This window comes from Lissotriton helveticus, chromosome 1_1 (assembly GCF_964261635.1).
Source record: "Lissotriton helveticus chromosome 1_1, aLisHel1.1, whole genome shotgun sequence".
In the NCBI taxonomy this organism is placed as follows: Eukaryota; Metazoa; Chordata; class Amphibia; order Caudata; family Salamandridae; genus Lissotriton; species Lissotriton helveticus.
This window is the reverse complement of record NC_136057.1, coordinates 1,182,479,124-1,182,505,493: the sequence shown is the minus strand read 5'-3', so window position 1 is coordinate 1,182,505,493 and position 26,370 is coordinate 1,182,479,124. Positions and strand designations below refer to the sequence as shown.

Sequence of the window (26,370 nt, the reverse complement as noted above, 5' to 3'; positions counted from 1 at the left end):
GTCTTGCCGCCGTATTTTGGACCACCTGTAGCCGGTTTAAAGCATCCTCGTTAGCTAATATCAGGAGCCCGTTACAATAATCCAACCGGCTTATCACCAGGGCTTGTACAAGGGTCTTTCTGTACGTGTCGGGGAGGAGGGGAAAAACTCGCCTTAACAGGCCAATGGTGCGGAAACATGCTCCCGAGATTACATTTGCATGCTCCTTTAAGGTTAGATTTTGATCTAACTTCACACCCAGGTTTTTCACGGTCAACTTTGGGCAGGGTACTGGTCCCAAGTCCTGAGGCCACCAGTCGGGAGACCAGAGTATGGTGGCTTTCCCAAAGAGCATTACCTCCGTCTTCCCGACATTGCATTGGAGGCAGTTGGAAGCCATCCAATTTGACACTGCACTCAGCAAAATTTTCCCTAACATTCGAGTTAAGAGAATGGAAAGGGTAGAGGAGTTGGGTGTCGTCAGCGTAAGACACCGGTGTGAATCCGTGCTTCCTTACAATCTCAGCAAGGGGGGCCACGTACACATTAAACAATGTGGGGCTTAGGCATGAGCCCTGTGGCACCCCCTTCGTGAGCACCCTTGAGGTGGAACGGTAGGGGCCCAAGCTGACAGATTGTGATCGCCCGGTGAGGAAACTCTCCAGCCAGGACAGAGCCTGTCCTCCAATGCCCACTCCCTGCAAACGGCTTAGAAGTATTTTATGAGACACAGTATCAAAAGCAGCCGACAGGTCTAACAGCACCAGAATCATTGAGCCTCCTCTATCCTGTGACATCTTGATGTTGTCGGTCACGGAGAGGAGTGCTGATTCGGTGCTGTAGTTGGGCCTGAACCCAGATTGTGAGTGGTCCAGGCCCCCTGCCACCTCTATGAAACTGGAGACATGGATGTTGACATGTTTCTCCGCCAGTTTGCTCAGGAGGGGTAATAAAGAGATGGGACGGAGGTTAGAGAGTTCCGTCCAAGGTGAAGCTGAGTTTTTCCGTATAGGATTCACTACTGCCTCTTTCCATTGCTGAGGGAGTTGCCCTTCTTTGAAGGAGAGGTTCAAAATTTTATAAATGATTGGGCATAGTGTCTTGCTCAAAGTGGTCGCCACTCTAGCAGGAAGCAGATCAAGGGGGGAGCCAGTTTTCATGTTGTTTAAAAGTGACATAATGTCACTCTCAGTGGCTTCAGGGATGTCAAGAAAAGTGTCTCTTTGAGTCTCCAAGTGAAAGTACTGGGGGCCTCTGTGTCCATGGGGTATTTGGCCAAAATGATTTTATTGTAAATAGTTTCAATTTTATCCTCAAAGAATAGAGAGATATTGTTACACAGCTCTTGGGAGAATGTGTCGGGCTTTCGACATACCAAAGGGTTAGTAAAGGTCTGCAAGATTTTGTATAGTTCCCTGGTGGAATTGCCAGCTTCGGCTAGCTGTGATGTTAAGCAGGTCTTTCTAGCTTTTTTAATATTTTTATAATAGGTGGTCATTGCCTGCAAGTAATGTTCTTTACTAGCACTAGTGTGGGTTTTCCTCCAGAGTTTTTCCAACTTTCTACATCCTTGTTTTTCTAGTTTTAATGCTTCCGTGTACCATATCTCTTTTTTGGCAGTGGAGCGTTGTTAATTAATTTTTGAGGGGCCAAAGAGTTGATAACATCCAGAAGTGCATTATTAAGCTTGGATAGAGCCGACTCAGTATAATCAGAGTCTGATATTATTGGCTCCTTCCAGACTTGTTCAAATGTGTCCGGGGTGACTTTATGCCAAGGTCTCCGCTTGATAGTCAGAGTGGCAGGGGGGTCCGTAGATTTGGCTAAATGCATAAAGGAGAATTCCAACATACTGTGGTCTGACCAGTTTATAAATTTGTGTCAGAGTGTTCCGGAACATCAGCATAAAAATTAAAATCTCCAAGTAAAATAAAATTTTCTTTGGCCTTCATGTGCGGAGCTAATATTTCGGTTAGGGCTAATGTAAAGCCAGCATTGGTCCAGGGGGCCAGTACACTAAAGCACCTTTCCAGTGATCCTTGGGTCCTGTTTTTATTTTAAAAACCATTATTTCCATGGAAGGTTGTATGATTTGTTCTATCACTGAAATATGGAGCTTTTCTTTATGTATAATTGCAATCCCGCCACCAATTTTGTCCAGTCGGTCCTGTCTAGGATTTTGTATCCTAGGGGAATCCCCAAAGTAATGGACGGGATGGTATGTGGTTTTAACCAAGTTTCCGTGAGGAAACAAACCTCCGGTTTGAGGCTATGGATAGTGTCCCATATCTCGGAGTGGTGTCTCGGTAGTGATCGAACATTTAATAGGAAGCTTTTCCAGCCTTTCATTTCTGGTTTAGTTTCCTTGGGATACCCGCTAATAATAGTGGTGGATGTGGCTTGGAATCTGCATAACCGGCAGGAGAAAGGCCCTTCGGGAGAAGAAAGGATCACAAAATTGCAGAGCAAGCATCATAAAAGAAAAGAAATGCACAACACCTACATAGGGCATGTGGCTAGTACATCACCACGACTGGTGAAAACGCTGCTTGTACCGCCATCTCCTTTACCAACACTTAAAAAAAAGTATCACAAGGTAAGCCAAGCAGGGACCTGAGGTGGTATCTGGCCCAACTTTAAAAATCAAAGAAGGTGAAGCTGTAGTAGGGGTGTATACCCTCATTAATGAAGACTAAAAATCTCAAGCAAGGAAAAAAAGTGAGCCATACCTTAGTAGGGAGCCCTATTACTAATTCCAGCATTGCTTCTGAGCCACAGCCGACCTCCAAGCAGCTCTAAGCTGAACTAAAAGGAAAACAATAGGCGAGGAAGGATAGAATATAAAAGAAAAAGGTATCCAATGTTGCACAGGCACAAAATAACTACCAGGCAGCTAACCACAGCTAATGGAGGGAACCATGTGATAAAGACAAATGCATAGAAATTCAGAGCAGAATGGTCACTGTTCGTATTTAGGTGATGAGGAACTGTCCCTGTGTAATCACCTAGAACCCATACAGAAATTCAGCAATTTGAACAAGTAGTAGTGGATAAGGAGGATATTTGGTGAAGAAGCAGGTTGGTGAGCGATCTGAATTGAAACTTGTTTCAGTATGTATTCTGTGTTGCAAGAGAAAGTAGTAAAAAGGATGCAGAATCACGAAAGAGGCAGAAACATGTAAGTGGAGGAAAGCAGGGGAATGTACAAAGATTTAAACATTTATTGCAAGTCAATACTCAAAACAAATGTATTCAAATGACGTAAGGCATTTCATTATAACAAAAGACCTACAATGCGGAATCCTGCATCTTTCAAGAGAGAGGATGCACGAATAGGAAAAGCAGACACACTCTTAACCCCACATAAAGGAGACAATAGCAACTTCAATAGTTCCCATAGCAGTGATGCTCAAAGTATAGCCTAGGGGCCGCAAGCGGCCCTCCTGAACTTTATGTGCGGACCGCTGGTCAAAAGCAGCACTGGGCTGCTGTTCAACACGAACATTAAAATGTTATATAACCGTGCAAGCGTTTATTCAAATGTTAATAGCAGTTCAAGAAAGGAAGTAACTAGGGTGTTCTGCACTGCTTAACTTTAGGAATACTTTCATTTATAAAAGACATCTTGCAGCAAACAGGTAAAAATATGATACATTCTTCAAAATTCAAAAAGTGTATTTTATTAAAATGCAGGACCGTTTCACATTAGTAAATCGGATTATATCAGAGCACTGAGAAATATTATTTTAAAAGTGATGGTTTTCAAACATGGATTTAGAAGCATTTCTAAATCCAACCTCACCCGGACAGCAATGCCCAAAGTGAACTAAGAGGGAAGTCTGTTGTTATGTGCACCCTTAGGGTAGCTTAGGATGCAATTATACATGAACAACATTATAGTTTATTAAATCAAACACAGGAAAAAGGTTCTATACAGCGCACATTCTGAAAGCATGTATTTCGATGTCCTCTTATTGTGTGAAAAGAAAAAGGAGGGGAAAATTAAATAAAACCATTGTCTAGTAAAGCGGGGAAGCCATGATTGATCCCAGGTTTTTTGGCTGCACATTATTCAATTCAGCCACTAGATGGACATGCTTCACTTCCCCTACAGCCACCTTAACTCCACCCCAACCAACCACCACCCTGCTGGCATCAGTGAAGCCCCCGTTACACTACCGACCACATTTTTTGCCCCTGAGAAAATGTTTGCGAGTACCCATGCATTATGCGTCTGCTATAGTTAAAGGAAATTAAGGGCTAACAGAAGAATTTTTTTAAAAACCTGAATAGGCACTGCTAGCTTTCTCAGAACAAAAGTGAACGTCACAAGGAAAACGGGTTTAGCACACCCACATCAGCAATATTCATTCTCTGATCGTTTAATGATCTCCTATGCAATAGCTTATTTATGAAGTAGTTTCTTACACCGATATACTCATGGAACGTATAACTCTGACACCACATCTGCTGTTCATAATAGGTTTATATCATAGAGATAACACTGCCAATCTCATTGCTAAATATTGCTAAAAATCCTTTCAGTGCGTGTAAATTAAACTTAAAAAGAGACCTCTAAAATAATCTAGAGTAATTATGAGCTGGTAAAAACCTCGTTTTCAATGGTATGTCTTAAAGCCATATACACATGATAACAGCGACAGAAAACAGATCCATGGTGTCCTACCTGAGGTAACATAACAATTTAACTTCTACAGTCCCCCACAATCACAGTCTTAAGGAAATCAAAATCCCACAGTGAAAGGAAAAGACTTACCATTAAACTATAGTTTTTGTTTGGATAAAACTGGATACACTGCAAGGAACGGACTTTTTTCTAAAATGTAAAGAAAGGGAACAGAAGTGCAATCAGCGTCCAACATCCAACTGACACAAAGAGCACGGCACGGACCTTAAGCTCTAGAATGAAACGAGAACAGAAGGTCTGTGCCGAGATACATAGCAACAATATACATAACAAGAAGCAAAGCATTGTTATATTCAACACATTATTCCAATATTTAAAATAAGTTATACAAGTAAATAGAACCTGCTCAAATTAGGGCACCCTTCACTAGGCGCACAAATTAACTTTTTATAGCAATATGTTAAAGGACCTATATTTGAGTCAACCTGCCTAAACAGTCCATCACATACCTAGGTGGTGTTCCTCAGTCTTGTGTGAATTCTGTTTATTTACATTCTGTGTCTTTTGCTAACCGTCCAAGTCAGGAGAGTTTACAAGTGATCTCACATTATATAGACTAAAGAAAACAGTTAGCATCGGAGCGAGGATAGACAAAAATAATGTTTTTGCTCTTCACGTCAAACACAAAAGTATGGCCAGAAACCTTCAGTTATTTCTTGCAGGTCAGCAGAGGTGTCGGACTTTGCCAGACTTTCTCAGTTCTCTGGCAGTAGGTTCAGAAAGACAGTGAATTAATGATTAATGGGAGGTCTAGGAAACTACAGTCTATGAGATAGATTTTTAAGGACACATAAAATACGAGAATAGGATAAGTTTAGTGAAAAGAATAGAACAAGTACAGTGGTATTGTTATAGCCAGCGCAAAAAAGGGGAATGAAAATGTATTTGATAGAGTAGAAAAACTGTTGGGAGGGTAAGGAAGATGAGATCACAAACTAGAGAAAGGAGGAGCATTATTATTATTATTATTATTATGCGTTCTTATATAGCGCTCGATTACCCATAGGCATCTCGGCGCTTGCCTTGGGAACCCGTCCTGGTTTTTCCCTGTGAGATACCCATACTGGGCATCCCCAAGGTGAAAGCCAGGCATCCCGCCGCGGGGGGGCCGTAGTGGAGATTAAGCAAGCTAATGCCCAGAGCTGCAGAGTGTGAACCCGTGATTCGAGTAGGCACCGAAACAAGAATTATCGAGTCCGTGGATTTTTTGGGCTCAAGACCCTGCCGCGTCGGGAATTGAACCCTGGTCCCGGGTCTGACCTCTGCTTCAGGGTCTACCTCCTCTAACCAGTGAGCCACACTTCTCCACAGCATGCACGCATCTTGGCAACAGAAACAAATGTAAGGCTTTAAAGAAGAGGGGGTGGGATGTCAACTGGAGATAAAGGAAGGAGATGAAATAAGGTAACGCTCAGAGATAATGGAAGGGGGCATAGGGAAATCTTGCCAATGTGCCAAAATGAGCTTGTGGCCTTAGATATGTTAGTGAGGCATAATCAAGTACAAATATAAAACATTAGTAAAGGAAGTTCAACGAGCTGGCAGTGCCATGCAATTCTTTATAGTAGGGTGTGACACATACAATAAAGTAGATGCCAATGTGGATTTTAGTAAAGTTATAAATTGTTCTAGTAGTCTTAGCTCGCTTTGCAGTCAGTGGACACTACATTGATGCCAGGGGTTAATTTATGCCTAAAATTGCCTCGACAGAGTTGATTGGTCTAATATTTTAATCTTCTGCTGTATGAATTTAATTGAGTTACTTCTAAATCTGAAAAATACCATTTAATATTGATAGAAGGAACACTAAATTTTTTTGTGCATGAAATGAATGTTACTGAAAAAGCTTTTCAATGATAAACATAGCATCATCACTGAACACTTGCCTCAAGCCGTACGATCCAGCTAGTGAACATACGACTAGATTGTCTTCCAATGGATGCGACAATCAGTGTGGTACCATCATGCTGGATTCTCACTGCCTCTATTTGTGCCACTTTTTCAAACTATCACAAAAGACACACTTGACTGCAGCATTAGAAATGTTGACTTGAAAAATATTTGCAGTGTTCGGAATGGCACTTACAAGCTTTTATTTGGAGACTAAAATTAAATATTTTCTCACCAGAATTATTGTGTACAGATTGCAGTGCTTGCACCTACAGGGAGCCATAATATGTAGTATGCTGGTTCATGTATTCATATAATAAAGTAGCAGAGGTAGACATAGCTGAGTTAAGTAGGAGTTTATTAAGTCCATAAGTAAGATAGCAAGAAGTTGAGGTCAGGAACAAGCAGCACCACCAGGAGCAGCCTACTAGCCGCTCAGCCAATCTCCCAAATGACAACACTCACACCAGGCACCCCAGCATTCCATCCGTGTCAATCACACTAGCATTCTACCCAGAACACTCACTGAAGCGAGAAAACTATGCACAGTAAATATACAATAGAAGGAATAAATCCATAAACCCAGGGATGAGGGTGAGATCATACCACGAGAGGGAAAACAGACAAACAAGGAAGGAAAGAAGGAAGAAAGAGATAGAAAACACTAACCTCCTTCTTTAACAAAAAAAAATTAAAGAGTGAAGGAAGAGCTCACAAACAACAAGTAAGCATGACCTAACGTGAAGAAGAGGTCCTCACAAAAGGAGACAGTGGCGAAGGGAAAATAAATCCTACAGGCCACCCCTCATGTGAGGGACTGTGTAAATATTGGGCAAACACATAACCAAATAAGTGTAGGTGTTACATGGAACAAAACCCAATAACACGCGCAGCACAAGAAGGTGCTGCACAATGTGGCACACACACACAACGTCAAGGTGAAGCGCAGGGTGACTTATACACACAAGACGACGTAAGAGTGCAAGGTGATGCGTGGGGCGACTTACACACACAAGACAAAGTGAGCCGCGGGACAACTACACTCACAAGAGAACGGGATGCACAGGGCGACTTACATACGAAAATGAAAAGTGAGGTGCAGGGCGGCTTACACACACACACGAGAAAACCTGAGGCACAGGGCAACTTACACACGACAAAGAAAAGTGAGGCGCAGGGCGGCTTACACACTGGACTCAACAAAGTGAAGCGCGGGGCGACTTACACACAAATGACGTACAACGAAGTGGTGGGACTAACACCCAAAAGATCAAAGTATCCAACACACGTAGAAAGGGGATTATCACCCCATAACCCAAACATGAGGGTTAACAGCAAAGAAGCGTGGAGAAATGACCTTGAAATGGGGCAGACACCCATCCCAAACTTGACAAGGGAACACCCCTTGAGCCAAACTGTGAAAGAGGGGGCATGGGACTAAAATCCACTCGCATCCCTTATGCAGGGATACGACAACTGTAATGAAAACAAAATGGGTGAAAAACATCACTGTAATACAGTTGTGAGTATGTTACCAGCGTAAACATGACATGTCTATGAAAAACACAAACATTTCTTAAATGAGGGAAACCACAACCATTTGGTATGTACTGTAAGCCAAAAACATGCTTGCTGTTTAATCAAAGTCATAGGTGTGCCTGTCACGGCAATGATAGACAGGCGAGGGTGCAACAGTTTTTGGAGATTAACAATAACAAAGTACTCTGCAACAATACAGTGCCAACAGAAGATCTTAGAACATAAGTGCTTGAAAGAAACAGAGTACTTGGCAGCAGAACAAAGCACTAAGCAGCAGGCATCATTCCCAAAGAGGATGGAGATGAAACATGGCCTGAAGGAAACAACTCAACGCAAGAATTAGAGGCCCAGTCCGGTGTAGAATGTCGGGTGGCATAAAAAGAAGAAAACTTTGCCAAAACGTTGAGACTGAAAAGGCCCATTGAAGACAAAGGCCGCTGTTGAGGGTTAATGAAACAAAATCCTTGTGGAGAAGGAAAACCTCACCTCACGACGCTGCTGAAGATAACCCGACTGTAAATGAAACAATGTTTGGCACGTTACTGTGGTGCACACTCAACTTCCGATAATATGCGATGAAATTAAAAAGCCTGAATCCGCCAACTCCAAGATGGCGGACGCACAGGAGACGCATGCAGAGTGGCTCATGGCGCGCTCCTGCTTTAAAACGTCCATTTGCAGCATCGAACACCAGAAACACCCAAGACATCATGGAAGGCTCAGGAGAAGCTCTGCGCGGCATCGTGCTCAAGGTAAGTTGCGAGTGCCAATTTTGAATCTTTGAACAAAGCGCAACTGTCATTTTTACTTGCCACGTAGTAGGAACAAGAAACACCAATAAAAACAAATTTGAAAATACTTTTTCCTCACAGAGTAGTTCCCACATTTGCAGTAGGCAAAGAGACCCGGCGAAAACACCAAAGAGCCTGTATTCCAAAATTAAATCAGCACACACACCGGTGCAGCGCTGGCAGGAGAAATGTTAAAAATGTCACACATCCAATCCCTCAGGAAGGCAAAATATAGCACCTTAAAATAGTCACGAATGAGCCTTACTGTCACTAAAAACACTGCACTTCGCACTGGAGGCAGAAACTGAAAAAAACACTTGTTACCTTTGTTCAAGAGGCACTGTAAATATTTTCACAGGCACTGTAGACCTTTGTAGATGCAGCGTAGACATTAGTTGTGACTTAGTAGACCTTAGCAGATGCGAAGACGAAATCAGCTTTGATGACTTATTTCTAGATGTTGAGATGACTTCACAGCATGCCTGGGCTAGGGTTGTCTGGTGTAGTGTACACTGGTGGGGCTACCGAGCGGGCTTGTCAAGGTTCCTTTTTTAGGTCTCGCCCTGCGATTGCAGGCCAAAGGCCTGCTGTCGCAGAGCGAGACTATTGTTATCATTCCGGCTTTCAAGGACTGAAAGGGAGCCGGAGAGGACAACAGACTGTCACGCGCACGCAGCAGCAGCAGCCTGCCGGGATCAGGTCGCGCGCGTCAACACGCGCTCCGATTCCGGCAGGCTCTTCACAACACATGCACAACACACATACAGCCCCCCCCACGCATACACACACACATAATACATACAGAACCCCCCCATACACACACACACACACATACACAGAGAACCCCAGGCGCTTACACGCACATCCCCTACCTCGTCTCGGCGTCTTCGCGCTCCCTTGCCCCCGCTCCTCTGGTGCGCGCGCACCACAGGTTTCGATTCCCGCGTCGGCTCCTCTACAGCCAATCAGGAGGCAGAACTCCTTTTAGAGATGCTCCCTCTCTGGTCCGCTACCATTTTTTTCTTTTTTAAACAGAAATCAAATACAATATTAAGTATACATTTTCCCCAGTGATGCAAGTGAGTGCGGGCACTTAAATAACGCCACTGTGAAGTCACCCGACACAATGCAGTGGCGGTAAGGTGTGCAGAGGTGTGTAGTGCGGTGAAAGGAAGAGGCGTGACGTGAAATCCAGACAAGGCGTCATGACATTCGGCAGCCCCGAAGGCGGACCCCAGGGAAAAACGTTGAACACCTGCACTTATTTATTTGTTTACTTGTTTATTAATTCATCCATTTTTACACATTCAGGTAAAACAAAAGGGTTGTTCAGTGATTAGCCCAGACCTCAGTGTTCACTGTAACTTGTACTGTAAGGTTCGAGAAGACAAAGAGCGTCACCGAAGCCAATCTGTTGTTGGCCAAGAACAAAATGAAAAGTTCCGAACCAGGCTCCTGCTGAAGACTACACGCACGCACGCACACGCACACACATTCATGTCGAACGCATCAGTCACCCTCGCGGAGAAATTACATTTAATACATCAAAAGATATCAACTAAAACCGCGCTTACCTTGTAATTGAAAGGTTTCGAAAGTCTTGTGTACAATAAGAAATTCTCCATTTTAAGCGAGTTTTCAGGCACAGAGCATAATGCTTTAACGGAGCAGGGTCGAGTCCGAGATAGGATGAACGGGGTATAAAAATAACCCATTCAAGTATCAGACACCACATGACAACTAAAAGCGTGCTCCCAATCAAAACTCTAATTGCCAAGAGTCTGTCCGTGATCAGCGGAGTGTCACCGAGGCGGAAGGGCTTAATTTGTGCCGGTGCTTAGCACCGGCACCTAATTATTAGGGCCGGGTCTACAGTCACGCATTAAGAAGGGCACCGTCAGTAATTTGATTTATAATGATTCGTGGGTGGCACTGGCATAGAGAGCGTGTGCTGTGCTCTGCTGTTGTAGTACTGTAGGTGCCGCTGTCACTTAGTTACCGCGTACTGGTGTAAAACACTTACTGCCTTAAATGTGGTGACGTCTGAGTCTGACGTGACTCACTGACTCCGATTCTCAATTTCAAATTTTCTCCGTCCTCACTCTTAATGACTTCAACTTCCGGCCGCGGATCAGTGTTGCCGCCGCAGGCCCAGTGGGCGGGCTGGTCTTCTTCTGGGGGGTTGGGGCTGTGAGCAGGCAGAGGCAGCGATGCGCGCGCAGATTTTTCATTTTAATGCGCGCGCATTCGCTTTAATCTTGACACGGCACGCCCCAGCATACCCACAAGGCCGCATGCACCTCACCACCGCACCGAGTATCCACTGGTGGTTGAACTTCATCGCGCCGCCGTTCAAAGAAGGGGGAATCGGAACCTGGACGACGTTGAGGTTGGCTGCGTTGAGGTGGAGTAGACTACTGAGGCAGTACATCGCTCTGCTCACCAGGTGAGGGTGAGGCATGGCCTTGGTCGGCCGCCGGCCTATAAATAAAGCTGCGCAATTAAAGCCAAATATTTTTTCTTTAGGGTTGCTTTCCTCAATGTGACATCTTGCATACGCACAGTTATGCACCACTATGAACGAACTCTCACCGTGTTCATTAGCGTCTTGTGTGGGTCCGGCTGTACACCCTTCTTAGCAAGATGTATCTCCAAGCCTTCTCCAATTGGTTACTGAGATGCAAATCATTCAACATGCCTAAAATAGTCTAGTTAAACATCGATTTTGATGGCAGGAATTTTTTTTGCTGAGTTTTATATAGCGCGAACCAGACCCGAACTGAATCCGGTATCAGAGCGCTTTACATAGTACCAGTTACGTTACATGAGGACACGCATTAATTTTAGGCACGGGGAGATTAAGTGATTTGCCCAGAATCACAGGGGGTTGATTACCCACAGATTTGCTTTCTGATGGGCGTTTTCCACACTCACCATCTTGCCACACTTTGCTATTGTAGATCTGTTTCCATGTTGGTGGTCCACCCCTCAGATCCATTTATCTCAACCATGGCTGCAATTTTGATGTCTGCTGTCTTGGGTTAGGTTTTCATGTTCTACAACAGGGATGACTGCTGACAAATTATCAAGCTTCTTAAGGATGCATTACTCTTTTTCCCTCCTCTGCCCAATATCACTCTGTCTCCCCAAAATCTTTACCCCGACTCAGAGGGGGCCTGAAAATATTCCACTGCCTTTAGGGCTTTTTTTTGGACATTGTACGTTGGAGATCCACTTCTCTTCCTGCTGCTGGTCTATTAGCTACCTATCAACAGTGTCTTCATCCAGCCCCCATCCACGGACTCCCAGTTTGGCACAGCCTTGTTCAAGAGGTTTGTTCTACTCTTGCAAATGTCCCAGTGCTGCATAAAGGACATGTAAAGATTAGTTCCCTCTACAGTGAATAGCGTAGGCGCAATCTCTGACCTTAGCAACCACACTTAGCAGCCAACTAAAACACTTCCTAGGACAAGGGAACCCAACAATGTCATCTGTGCTCAGCCATGTTGGTCAGTAAACCTTGGAATTGGAAATGAAAGCGTTTTCTCTTTTCTGAACACAATGGAGAGCCATTACCTCGCGCAGCAGGATTTCTTACCTTAAAATATTATAACTCTTGACAAGGTTATTCTCATAAATATTTATAAATGCAGTCAAGCCCCTCTCCGGTTGATTTTTAAAATACTGATTATACACGTTTGTTGCTTTATGGCCTATCTTTCAAGTTAAGAAGTTAGAATATTAATAGAATCTTCAAAACAATGCATATTTTAATTTATATGGTATTCTACAAGGGAGGAAGACATACGATTTAGGGCATGCATGGACAGGAACAATGTGAGGTAGTAATGTAAAACCTGCTATGTGGGACGATGGTTTGTGGTCTCTGGAGTTGGTATCTGCGAAAGTGGTGCAAAGCACAACACCATGGTTTGGGGGTCAAGGTTTTTATAAAGCAACTGATGCCTGTCATAACCCCCCCCCGACTTTCAGCTTCTTGTAATGTGCCTGCATTCACCATATACTATGCGGAAGGACTGCGCCATAATCAGGACTAACTATGAATATAAGATCTTATTTTTTGGGAGAGGGGCAAAGATCTGGAGCAGTCTGAATAAACACTCACACACACATAGAGATGTGGTGGTAGAGGTATTTCTAACACCAAGACATTCAATGCAACTTCATGGGGTGGCGCTCCTGCAGCACTGCTGGTGCCTCAAAGACACGATATAGTATGTTATGGAACCACTGATTTATGAATCCTGCTTTTTGTGCTGCCAATTGCTGAGGACAGATGAAACATACATCCTGTGCTAAAAGGGATAAATACATTAGTTTATATATTTAAATCAATATGTCACTTCACAAAACAATAGTCCCACTTTAGCTAATTCAAATGTAAAATTTCTGTAATGGACACATGAAAATGTTCTCAAAAAAAGCCCAAGAGATTAAATCAAGTAGGCACTTGAGAGGTGCGGTTATGGTGGTGAGATCCTGATTTCTGACAGAGCCTTTTGGTTTATTTTTCTCACGTAAGATATGTAAAAGTTGTATCTTTGAACTTGTGACACACAATTAGACTCTGCTAAAAAATAACACAAAGCACATTTGTACATACCCAAGTATTGTTCCCAAAATCATCACATAGAGCACTGGAATATTTCACATGTCCCTTTTTAAGGCATTAGTCATTTTAGCCAATTTATTCCAAAATTGTGCTGTAAATGCACTTTTGAGTTCATCTTTTTCAAAATGTTCGCAGAGTAGGTGGAACCTCCTATCAAAACCTTACTTGAGGAAGGCCCCCTTGCTGAAATTCAGAATGGGTATTACATCTGGCTTTCAGCAGTGTGAATTGAGAGTGTGGATGGCGCCAATAGATTAAGTGGGTGAAACCAGCGGGGGAAGTGGGAGGAGCCGGTGGAAAAGTGTGAGCGGCCTCCTAGAAACATTTGAGCACCTGCACTTAATATTTTACAAATTAAGCACTGTGGAAGTCCTCATAACACGTTCTGCCTGCTGCAAGCTTACACTTTTTTCACAAGGCAATTTCCAAACCACTTCTTTAATTCACAAAGTTCGGATTACACTTGACAATGCATTTACTTATGTTTTCAGTGCAAGTAAAATTCTTTACGTTGTGCGACATGTCTTGAAGTGTGTAGTACCTACAACCTTACGCATAAAAATTAGAATACATAAGTTACCCTCTCACCCTCACCCCCTCACCCCCACACACCCTCAATCTCAAACCCCTCACCCTCACAACCCTCTCACCCTCCCTCACCCTCACTCACCCTCACCCTCACACACCCTCATCCTCAAACACCCTCTCACCCTCACACATCCTCACCCTAACACACCCTCACCCTCAAACCCCTCACCCTCACACTGCCTCACCCTCACACCCCCTCACTCACCTCACCCCCACAACCCTCTCACCCTCACACTCACATCCCCTCACCCTCACACCCCTCACCCTCACCCACCCTCACACCCTCACACACCACCACTCACACTCTCACACACCCTCACCAGCATAGCATAACAAAACATAGCATAACAAAACACAGCATAACATAACAAAACACAGCATAGCATAACAAAAAAAAGCATAGGTTAGCAAAACATAGCATAGCATAACAAAACAACGCATAGGATAGCAAAACAAAACATAGCATAACAAAACGTAGCATAGCAAAACACAACATAGCATAGCATACCAAAACACAACAAAACATAGCATAGCATAACAAAATATAGCATAACAAAACAAAGCATAACATAACAAAGCATAGCAAAACAAAACATAGCATAGTATAACAAAACATAGCATAGCATAACAAAGCATAGTATAGCAAAATACAACAAAACATAGCATAGCATAACAAAGCATAGTATAGCAAAATACAACAAAACATAGCATAGCATAACAATACACAACAAAGCATAGCATAACAAAACAAAGCATAGGATAGAAAAACTAAACATAGCATACCAAAGCATAGGATAGCAAAACAAAACATAGCATAACAAAACATAGCATAACAAAAAATAGCATCGCATAACATAGCATAACATACCAAAACATAGCATAACAAAACACAACACATAGCATAACAAAACATAGCAAAACACAACAAAATATAGCATAGCTTAACAAAACACAACAAAACATAGCAGAGAAAAACAAAACATATAGTAACATCGCAAAACATAGCACAGCATACCAAACACAACAAAATATAGCATAGCATAACAAAACAAAGCAGAGCAAAACAAAGCATAGCATAATACAACACAACAAAACATAGCATATCATAGCAAAACATAGTATATCATAACAAAGCATAGCATAGCATAACAAAGCATAGCATAGCAAAACATAGCATAGTAAAACATAGCACAGCATAACAAAAAACAGCATAGCATAACAAATAAAAGCATAGGATAGCTAAACAAAACATAGCATAGCATACAGCATCACTCAGCACCACCACAGCATCACTCAGGGGCACCACAACATCACAATGCGCCGCCACTGCATCACTGAACGCCACAGCATCACTCGTTCGCCATCACAACATCACTTAGCGCCACCACAGCATCAATCTGTGCAACTATTCAACAACAGCTGGTTCAAATATGTTGTCTTAATGTTTCAAGCTATATTACAAATGTAACAAAAAGATGTTAATATTTCACTTCTGTTCTTGGATTTTCTTAACAATAAAATACACTGAACATAATCTTCACAACAGTTATTTACAAAGTTTAAGCTATTGCCATTATAAAGTACAATAACTTTGATTTAAGTATTAATTATTAAAAACATTAAAAGCCATTGTTATTTGTAATATCAATACATGCAAGTCACGTAAATATGACACATATTGCATTACAAATGCTACAGGTGTCACATTTGCGAAAATTATAACTATTGGCATTGTAAATGACAAAGCTATTATTTTCGCTATTTTCAAAAACAAAAAATGAATAAAAAATTTGTCATTTACAATACCAATAGCTCAAACTTTCCTAATGCGAGACCTATTGCATTGCAAATGCTTGTTGTGAGTTACTTGTTGCTTGTTACACATTCGTTACTGGTTAGTCCCAATTCCTGTTAGATGGCACTTTGAGCGCAGGTAAGTCTCCTCAAGATCGTCACCAAAATATGTGCAGTATGCTGGTCGATGTATTCATGTAATAAAGTAGCCGAGGTAGACGTAGCTGAGTTAAGCAGGAGTTTAAGTCCAAAAGTAAGATAACAAGAAGTTGAGGTCAGGAACAAGCAGTCTACTAGCCCTCAGCCCATCTCCCAACTGACAACACTTACACCAGGTACCCAAACATTCCATCCATATCACTCACACTGGCTGAGCAGCTAGTTACAGAGCAGTAAAGATACATATCATTAAACCTGAGGATATTACATAATATTTCTGTCCCCAAGAGATAGAAGGGAGCATTTTTATTTTTCATCTTGCTCCCATTTCAAGAAATATTTTTAACCCTGCAAAGACATTTGTTGTTTACATACAGTGCAGACGCTACCACACTCTTTCAAAATGCATGATTAGAGAAAGGGTTGAAAGAGGCCGTCAGTAAACATCACTTCTTCAAAAGCAGAAAGATCTATCTGGCGATCTCTTTTTCAGGGAGTTTGTATATATTCCGAAGTCCTGTCCAACATATGAGTTCGCAAGACTTTCCTGTATCTCAAAGTTTCTAAAGAGGAGCAGTGACTTCCAAGGGAAAGAGTCTTCTACGCACTGCTGTCTATACCCAAAATCTGGTGGATGGGTGGAGAATTTGCTTCGGGTAGTCAACATAGGGGTCGGTTGACCAACACTCAAGTTTGGGGGAATATGAAGGGCACTCCATATCGCAGTGAACTTCTATAGTGCAATAAAATACTATAAACTAATGGTTAGAAGAATCATTAAAAAAATACTATAACTAATGGATTATAAAATCATACCTCTACAATCAATGCAAATATGAGTGCTTTGTTAAGAGGCGAACCTACTCACCCCCATTAGTAGCAAGAGTCTCAATTGCACCTACTTATAAAAAATGGAAAAAAGGAATTTTCCATTTTTATGCTTTCCATGGCATGGCCATTCGACCACCACTGTTTCTGCTTTGTATAAGACCTGACAATCAAGCAGCTGCACTCTCCAACGTTTTTCTTTTACTGCACCAATTATTGATTAACTTTCAATAAATAACATTCAATAAAAATTCGAAAAAAACTAAAACACATTGTAGTATTCAATGAGGCTTGTCAGGAAAGATACGCATTAAATCACTAAAGATATTTTGTATGAATAAAGATCACAATTTCTCAAATACTTTTAAGTAGATGCGACCACATTATTAAAATACAATACAACAATATCCGGAAAGGTTGTTAAACAAGTCACATGAGAGACTACAAACAATAATCTTTTGGGCAAGTAAAAAACTATTACTGTTTGGGACAAATTAATCAGTGAGCACACAAAAAAATAACACAATACAAACAAAGGCCTTAAAGGAAAATTGGTTGGTCTTGCTAAATGTGTAAAAGCACTTTTTAACAAAATAGGGAGTGAAGAGGTAGTGTCCTAGAAATAGATTCTGGGGGTGGATACGTCCTCCTCTTGTAATGTATAATAAACAATAGGATCCACCTTCAGGGAGTTTTACTGGAAAAAAGGAGAATCACAATTAGCAGGTCGTGTGCATTGTCTACAATGGTGGGAGGCACATAGTGTTTCTTAAATACCCCTCACACATCAAAAGGGCCCTTGGTGTCATGCTTCATCATAGGGGTCTTCCCGCCCTCGCTGCGGGACAGGGCGTGCTACGACCTAGGACTACGTGGGAGCACTGATGTTTCGACTATGTGTGGTGTAAGAATGAGTGAAAAAGGGTCAGGAGTGAATAGGAAGGTGAGTTTTAAAAAATACATAGCTCTTAAGGATTAGAAAATGTTAATATTCCGTCGAGCCGGTATTATTAAAAAAGGTGATACGGAGGTGTGATGCTTTAATGTGCAATGCCTCCTGTTGTTGTATAACATTTTAGGACCCTATTGTAATTTTCCCGATTCATGCCCTTATATAGGTATAAATAACCATATCCTTATATAGGCATAAGAATCATAACCATATTTAGACATAGCTCATGCAGTTCAAATATGGCAGGGCTACTTCCACTAGTTCCGAAAATCTACAATGATTTCTTGGAAAACTCGGCTTCAGCAGCTAGGGACTTCCCCTTGCTCGAAAACGGACTTGTCCAAGAACTCATGGAGTTTTCAAAGAACTGAGACTCTTTGATGACATTATTATGTCCACCTTTACGTCAAACTTGGTACCTTAAGGTATAAATATGCCCACACTTGCCATAGCAAACACACAGTGGTTTGGAGCAGTTTGACTATCTTCAGGCCCGACGCGCCCTGCTACTGCAAGTGCCGAAGGAAGCCGACCCTCCAGCAGACGCACTGAGAGAGACGCTGTCTTTTCGCCTGCCGAGAAATCCAGATCCAGTGTTTCCAAGCTACCCTTGCGGGTTGTTGGGAAATCGAGCCCTGACCCTGACCTTCTTCATTCCAAATCAAGGTACGGAGCTGAATAGACCCTAGGAGAAATCTTGGACAGATTCTTGGCAAAAGAATACTACATTTATGCTACACCTCACTTACTTAGGTTAGGTACATCGGGGTAGGCGTATTTTAGAAGCACCAGTTGAGAACGTTTAGCCTCTGTTATTTATCTATGTATTTATCAACGGTTTAGGAACCATACAATGCTCTTACAGTATTATTTTATTCTACTCTTTTTAATGTATGCATTATATTTGCAACCAGTCTTACAATTGTAGCAGTTCAGAGAAAGAAGACTGTTCAATAAATCCTTTTATTGAAAACGCCCCTCTATCTATTTCTCTGCACCTCTGGTGAAACGAAGCATGCACGATTGACTGAGTGAAATATCTATCTATTGTTTCCACGACTCGTGAACTCGAGAAAGTTTCTAGTGACCTCTGAGCTAGCTGGCACTCGCAATTAAGTTTAATATATTCGATAGAGACCTAGTCGACCTCAGTCATACGTCTAATCTATAGGATATATTATTCCAATGCGCAGAGCCTATTGGGAATATAGGAATTACACTACACTGTGTGTGTCCACATGTTTCGAAGCGTGATGCTTCTTCTTCTAGACATGTTTCAGATCCCTTCTGCTCACAACAAACTATGTTGAAAAATTCCAAAATAAATGTATGAGTAGATAATGCTACGTGACAAATAAGACCGAATCGTCTTTAGTCAAAATATACAATAATGAAATGAAATGAAACCCCGATTTATATAGCGCTACTTAGCCCAAGGTATTTCCTAGTAGGTAATCTGTAAGAGAAACACAGCAGTTAAAAACGTAGGTATATTGTGCATGCCACATGCAGCTGTTATGATCTATGAAACAAGTATTGGCATAGCCAATAGGTCTCGCTTTTGGGACCTTATAAGTGTTTAGCCATGCAGCACGTTATCCAGGATGCTGCAACATCTACTGCTGCTTCCCGTGCCACTGGCGAACGGACACACACACCCAAGGATGGGCTTCAGTGCTTTCTAATGAAAATATGATAAAGTGTCTTTCAAAATACAAAAAAAGTGCATTTTTTTAACAAAGAAGCTTTGACACGAATAGGCACATTATAGCACTGCATTGAGAAGTACTTATTTAAAGTGCATTTTTTTTGTACAACTGGTAGTCTGAATTTATATATCTGGATTTGTCACACAATCCATCATCTGCTGCATAATCTGTAGATTAAAAAAAAACATTCTAGCTCAAACGGATCAAAAGTTACAAAAAAGATGGCGACTCTCATTCCTGCGCACCAGAGTGCCATTCACAAAGGTTGACTGGCCATCTATAAGTTGCTTATTGCTGAATTTGAGCATTAAATTGTGGAGGGGAGAGGAAGCCCTGATGGGATGCAGTTGACACAAGCAAGTCACACAGGAAGAGTATGTGTGTTTAACTTTCTCCTTGGTCGAGAAGTGCCTTAAGTGCAGGAGTACAATTTCTAGCACAAAATCAAAGACATGGCTGGTGCTCACATGAGCAGTGTTGTTGCATCAGGCAGACATATTTATTTATTTGAAGGTTTTGTATAGCGCGAACATGACCCTTGCGGGTATCAGAGCGCTTTACAAGTAAGGTAGTTAAACAAAAGAAAATTTATACAAAAGACACATAGTATTACGAGATAAAGACTTATCTTACAGCTGGATTTTTACAGGAGTCCGAAATAATGTTCACGTGAATTTCATCATTAGAAGAGATTTAACTTCTTTTTTGAATGATGCAGATAATGGGTTGAGTCTGGTTTCTGGGGGTAGTACATTCCAAATCCTTGGAGCAATTCCAGAGAAGGCGCGATTATATGTTTTCTTCTTGGCAAATCTTTGAGGTTTCAAAAGAAGGTTATTGGCGCTCCTAGAGTATCTGTTTTCACATGAGAGCTCCAGTTTCTAGGCCAGGTACCTCGGGGTGTTGTGATGTAGGGCTTTGAGTGTCATGCAAGCGATTTTTAGTTGAATTCTTGCTTCGAAGGGTAGCCAGTTGAGCGTTTTGAAGTCGGGGGAAATGTGGCAATGTCTTTTGGAACCTGTGATAAGCCTGGCCGCTTAGTTAAGTAATGCAATTAGCGGGGCAGTTGTCGATCTAGGGAGTCCACATAGCGTTGCACTACCATATTCTAGTCTGGGAAGTACTAGAGCTTGGACTGCCATTTTGAAGTCATTTGCTGGTAAGAAGGGTTTTAATTTTCTCAGGGTGTGCATCTGAAAGTTTGCTTCCTTTGCTGCAGCACTGATATGTTTTTGCATGTTAAGGTTACTGTCCAGAGTTGCTCCCACTGATTTTGCTGAATAGATTAAAAGAGGTTGGCAGTTGAGCGCTGAAAGTTGTTTAAGTCATTCTTGAATGATGTCTGTTTGGTTAGGGGGGGGCGATTAGTAGGAATTCAGTTTTGAGGGAGTTTAGTTTGAGGTGGTTATCAGTCAACCAAGACTGAGTTTTTTGTAGAGTTGAATTGAGAGCCTTGATGTTGCCTGGAGAGTTTATCTTTAAATAAAGTTGTGTGTCATCAGCGTACATGTGAAAGTGGATATTAGAAGAGTTGAAGATCTCAGTGAGTGGCTCCATGAATAGGTTGAACAGTGTAGGTGAAAGGGGGAGCCCTGCGGGACTCCTAATGTGATTGGGACGGTCCTCGACAGGGATTGGTTGACCTTGAACCTTTGGGATCTATTACGGAGGAAAGAGGTAAACCAATTTAGAACTGACCCTGATAAGCCCATTCTGTGTTGCAGGAGGCCTAGAAGATTTTCATGTTTGACGGTGTCAAATTACTAGGCACAGAGAGTAGGCTGGCATACCTACACATATGTGAGCATGTAAGGCCTCAAAGTCAAGCTCATTAGAGAAACGCAGTGCCAGCACATTAGGCTTCAAGGTGCTTCTCGACAGACATTCAACATCTTGAACACAACAGAAGAGAGTGTACAAAGCTGCATCTTTTGGTGAAAGAGAGCTCCCTATAAAAAGAAGTCAGAGACTGGAGTGAGTGTGGGGTGATGGGAAATATTTATTCACCCAAAAGAGAATGAATGCGTAGGCCACTTTTCAAGCAGACATCGTGGAGGCACTCCATGTCAATGAGTTTACACAAGGGCAGCAGGGGTGCAGCTGGTGACGTTGTGCTTTGGAGTGCAGCCAAAGATGGGCAGAAGGGGCCAGGGGCTTCCGTCTGCTGCCAAAGCGCATGACGTCAGTGCAGATGATCCGTAGCTTCTGAGTCACATAAAGACACAAAAACACACATACATACACACAAAGACACAGGGGTGTGCGCAAACACACAAACAAGCACACAAGCAGAAACAAACACACATCAGAAAGACAAAGATATACAAACACACCCGCCCACATACATATAGACACTTAAACACACACTAGAAGCTTAAACATTTACAAACATGCACACAAACATATACACAGACACACATATACAACACAATACATACAGAAGTCTATGCTCATAGGTGCGGTCTCCAGCTGAGGGAGCCACACCCCTACCCCCATTCAGGACACATTAGAGAAGCTTAGGAGTATAATGTATACTGCATATGGTATATTTTTGTGACTTCCCAGCAAAACACACACCGGGGATGGATCGTTCTGATTTCCCATTTGTCTGTAAAGTTCTGCAGGTGCTACAGAAACGCCCCATGATTAATAATATTCAAGACTGCAAACATGTCCAAGAAGACAAGGGCTAGCATAAAGCCACATCATGGGATCACTGGAACTTAATCAGGGTAGACTCGGTCACTATGACCACTTCCAAAGCTAGGTACATGACATGAAAGGAACCAGACACTTCGAAATTTATCTCTAGCTTGGCAACTCCTCTTTCGACAAAATCTTTCAAGGAAATATAAGTCGAAGATCGCAATTGCAACGTTTACTGTGTTGGGAGGCAGACTAGGAGTTCAGCAGATGGCGAGTAAAGGATGGAGGCCAGTAGGGCTAGGAGTTTTTCCAGTTCACAGTAAATTGAAGAAAATCCCGAGGTGAATCTGGCTTTACTGGCAGATCTATTTACGCTTACCATACACTGAAAGTGATGCAAACAGCAGCCAGTGTCCGACAGCAGGCCATGAACAACTGCAATACTGACATCCTGCAAGTCATTTTTGGTGTCATTTGGTTCGACAGTGACAGTGGTCGTCTGCAAAGCAACCTGCCTAGCCACCATTTCAGCAAAAGAATAGATCCCCAATTTGTTATCATTCTGATTGAAAGCTTTCATCTTGCCAGAGTCGGTATTTGCAGCTTTTGCATTCTGGGGTCATGTTTTGCTGTCCGGGTAGGCGGGGGCATGTGGAACACAGCAGTTTCCCGTATTCCAACAGGAAATCTGCTTTTTGCCAGTGTTGGCAAAGAAAGAATTTTGGCGCTTTTTCAAAACGAATAATTTTCACCCCTTAGGCAGACAGAAAGGTTCGAATTTAGCATTTCCGAAATACTTTCCACCCTAGACAAGCAATGTAACCACCTAAAAACCAATGTCGAGTAATTTGCAAACACTAGCCCTACTGAAGGTGAGAAATGAAAAAATTTCCCGCTTCATCTATTTTATTACATTTAACGAACTGTAATTTATGCACAAGAGTCGCTGATGTGGGATTTTGAGTTTGTCGGATTGTTCCCACCATCATTCATTTCCGAACAACCAGATGACAGTCAAAACTATGAGGTGAGCTAATTATCATCTTGAATGCTTGTTTGTGTCTGCGGGGCCTTACCACGACAAAGCAAACCAACAACAACAACCAATCACTTGAGTGCTTTACTTCTTTCTACTTGTCAACCAGTTATTTTTGCTGCCAACATGATAGGCCACGTGCCCTCCTTATTTTGACCACCGCTCCACGTCCTCCCCCCCCCCACCCCCTTTTTTCTTCTTCCAGAAAACTATATTCATGATTAAACTTCAGGTATTTATTTCACCGCTCTCTTCGTTCTTCCCTTTTTGCTCCCTTTCTACCGGTAGCCTGTTTTTCGCCTACTTAAATTCACCTATTTTTCACTATCATTTTCATATTCTCTTTAGTTTGCTGTACAAACTTGTGGATATAGATGCAGCCTAGGAGTATTAACATTACGTAAAATCTATCAAGACTACCTTTATGCAATGTGTATTATAGTGTCTGATTAATGAGTAATGACAGGCTGTAACTGCAAAGTCGTTCTCCTCAAAGATATACTTTTAATTTCGGCCCTGAACTGATGTTTCATCTTTAATTTGCACACCATATGTGGTTCTTTTTAACATATCGAGTCTGTTTACTTTGGGTTTTGTTAGTATTTTAATTTGACCCTCTCATCCTTGGCTAGGCTAGGCTCTTAGCTAGGCTCTTAGCTAGGCTCTTCTGGTGGCTAACAAGCTTGATTTTTTAAATCAGCCTATGAAACTTGTTTTAAATTGTGAATTGATTTACATACTCACTCATTTATGTCCATTTTGTTACACTCACTTGCCACCCCACCACTTTTGTTCTCTCTGGAATTGCATAATGTGCTAACAACATTAGTGATATCCTTACAACTTTGCTCTGAGGTTTGTACGCCTTATAGTCGTTCGCAGCGATATGTTTTGACTTTTCTAGTCCATTTCACTAACTACACTTTGGTTTTTTGATCCTGTAATTGCGTGAAGTCACTTGTGCTATTGTTCTCATGCTTTTTCCACTTCTCTATAGGGTTTCCACTCACATGAGGTGTTTTCTACGCCGATTCACCTCCTTGTATTTAAATCTCCTTTTGATTATTGAACCCATACTGTACTATGTCATTTGTTTTTCCCCAGCCCTGAAGAGTCACGGGCACATTGCCCGCTTGACGAAACATGTGTCGGCTGTTTTTTTTCTTTGATGTTCTCCTTCTGAAGAAGAAGGTTCAAATATATTTCATCTTAAAAGAAACTGCCTACTGGTGTCTACCTAGTCTCCATTTCTGTTGTTACATTGTGCTTCTTGAAAAAAGACACTCACTTACATATATCTTAACGTGTGCACAGGAATTCTTGTTACATGGGCCCGTGCCACTCCGATCAGGGGTTATTAGGGTTTCCTCTGACCTAGTAGCACTATCTTCCTTTCGCTGTACATTGCCTTAACTCACCGCTACCAGGTAGTGCGCCATTCTTCCTGCATACTCAAAACCCTACACAGAACCCTCCACATAGAAGTAAAAGTTACCATAAAACTTTCAGCTGGAGAAAGACGGTGTCGTAACTTCTGAGAAATCAGAATTCGAGCGTGAGAGGACTGCGGAGGATGGCGGATTCAGTGCCACGCCCTCAATGGTATGTCACCTTGTAGGCGGCCCAGAGGAGCATGTTTGTCCCCTTGCGGATATTGTGTCTGTCGGTAAGGAGGGATGTTTCTATTCTCACTTGGGATTTACAATCAATTTGTTGCATCCAGTGTCCCCAAAAAATATACTACGGGGTTTGACATTTTCTTTGAATACATGAGTCTTTTCATGCTTTGTGAGAAAGGAAGACCCTTTAATCATTTATACACGTGAAGCAAAAAAAACAAGCATTGGCCGCGCAGCCGTGAAAGTGACGCGGCCGCTAAAGTGAAACTGATCGCGCGAGCGATGCGCTTAATGTAAATGTAAATGTAGTGCTTATATAGCGCACATATCACCCCCGAAGGGGTCTCAAGGCGCTGTACACATACCGCTGTGGAACCCTTCCTGGCCTTTCCCTGTGAAGTGCCCACTCCTGGGCACCCCCAAGGTGCATCCTAGCTCTGTTGGGGCCGTTGTGGAGATTAAGCAAGCTATTGCCCAGAGTTGCAGAGTGGGACCCATTCTTAGAATAGGCACCAAGGCGAGAATTATCAGGTTCGGGGAAATTGAGCCCAAGACCCGCCGAGGCGGGAATTGAACCCTGGTCCAGGCCAGACCTCTGCATCAGGGTCTGCCGCTCTAACCATTGAGCCACACTTCTCCGCTTAATGAGCATGACGAGGAAAGCCAGATGGCGCCTCTGCTCATAAGTGCGCGCCCGCCCGCACATGTAACCGCAAGCTTGAGGCCAGTGTGGTAGCATTTTCTGAAGCCCACTTACTAAAAATCTCGTCAGATCAGCGCATGCGCTGGCTCAGGCGAGACCTAAAGAGTGGTGTGTATTATTCACTGTGTCCTAAACGTGAGGATTTTCTACTAGTGTCGTGCCCTGTAAAAAAGGGGACAATACAAGACATACAAATCACACAACATAAATCGCACACTCTATAGGGAAAGTTTCAGGAGTCTGTGAGGTAATAGAAGTCATTAAATGTAATATGACTCAAGCTGTCATTATCTATAAAAAACGGAGGTCAAAGATGTCAAAGGATAATGCGCTACATACTTGTTTGAGGATATAATAATGCCCCATAAGCCTTACAACGAGGGGGACCATGTGCCAGTATCGCACTCTGTAAATAAAAATGATGTGGTCAGAATCTGGTTGGTGAAAAACTCAAATAGTCCCAGGCCTCTTATCTGTGTATCGGCTTACCGTACTTGCACGATCTGGGACGCTGTCGTAAAACAGGTTCCACTCTTAACGGCTCCGTCGATGGACTGAAGCCACGAGAGTGCTACTATTTGTAGTACCTGCGATTGTTCTAATTGCTTGCAGGTGCGAGGGGCAGCCGGGCGCCAAAACTTGCACTGCCTCTGCCGACCCAGAAGGGAAAAAGGGATGCTTCCGGTCGTGATAGACTGGACCGCTCCAGCACTCGCGGTCGGGAATAGGAAGTTAGATAGGTTGCCAGGGCGGAAGGGGACATGAGAACACTTCTGGTAGCAGTGAAAACAAGCAT

General features: G+C 42.5%; 1 protein-coding gene across 2 annotated transcripts in view; it reads right to left on the bottom strand.

Moving 5' to 3' along the window:
• Positions 1–26,370, bottom strand: part of GSAP (gamma-secretase activating protein) — a 725,614-nt gene that overhangs the window by 469,593 nt on the left and 229,651 nt on the right. For both annotated transcript variants that reach the window (XR_013608568.1, XM_078679324.1), the window contains exon 10: positions 4,757–4,816. Coding sequence is in view for 1 of the 2 variants with exons in the window: in XM_078679324.1 (XP_078535450.1) it covers positions 4,757–4,816 (60 nt within the window). In the remaining variant the exon portion in view is untranslated. The remainder of the gene's footprint in view (positions 1–4,756; positions 4,817–26,370) is intronic.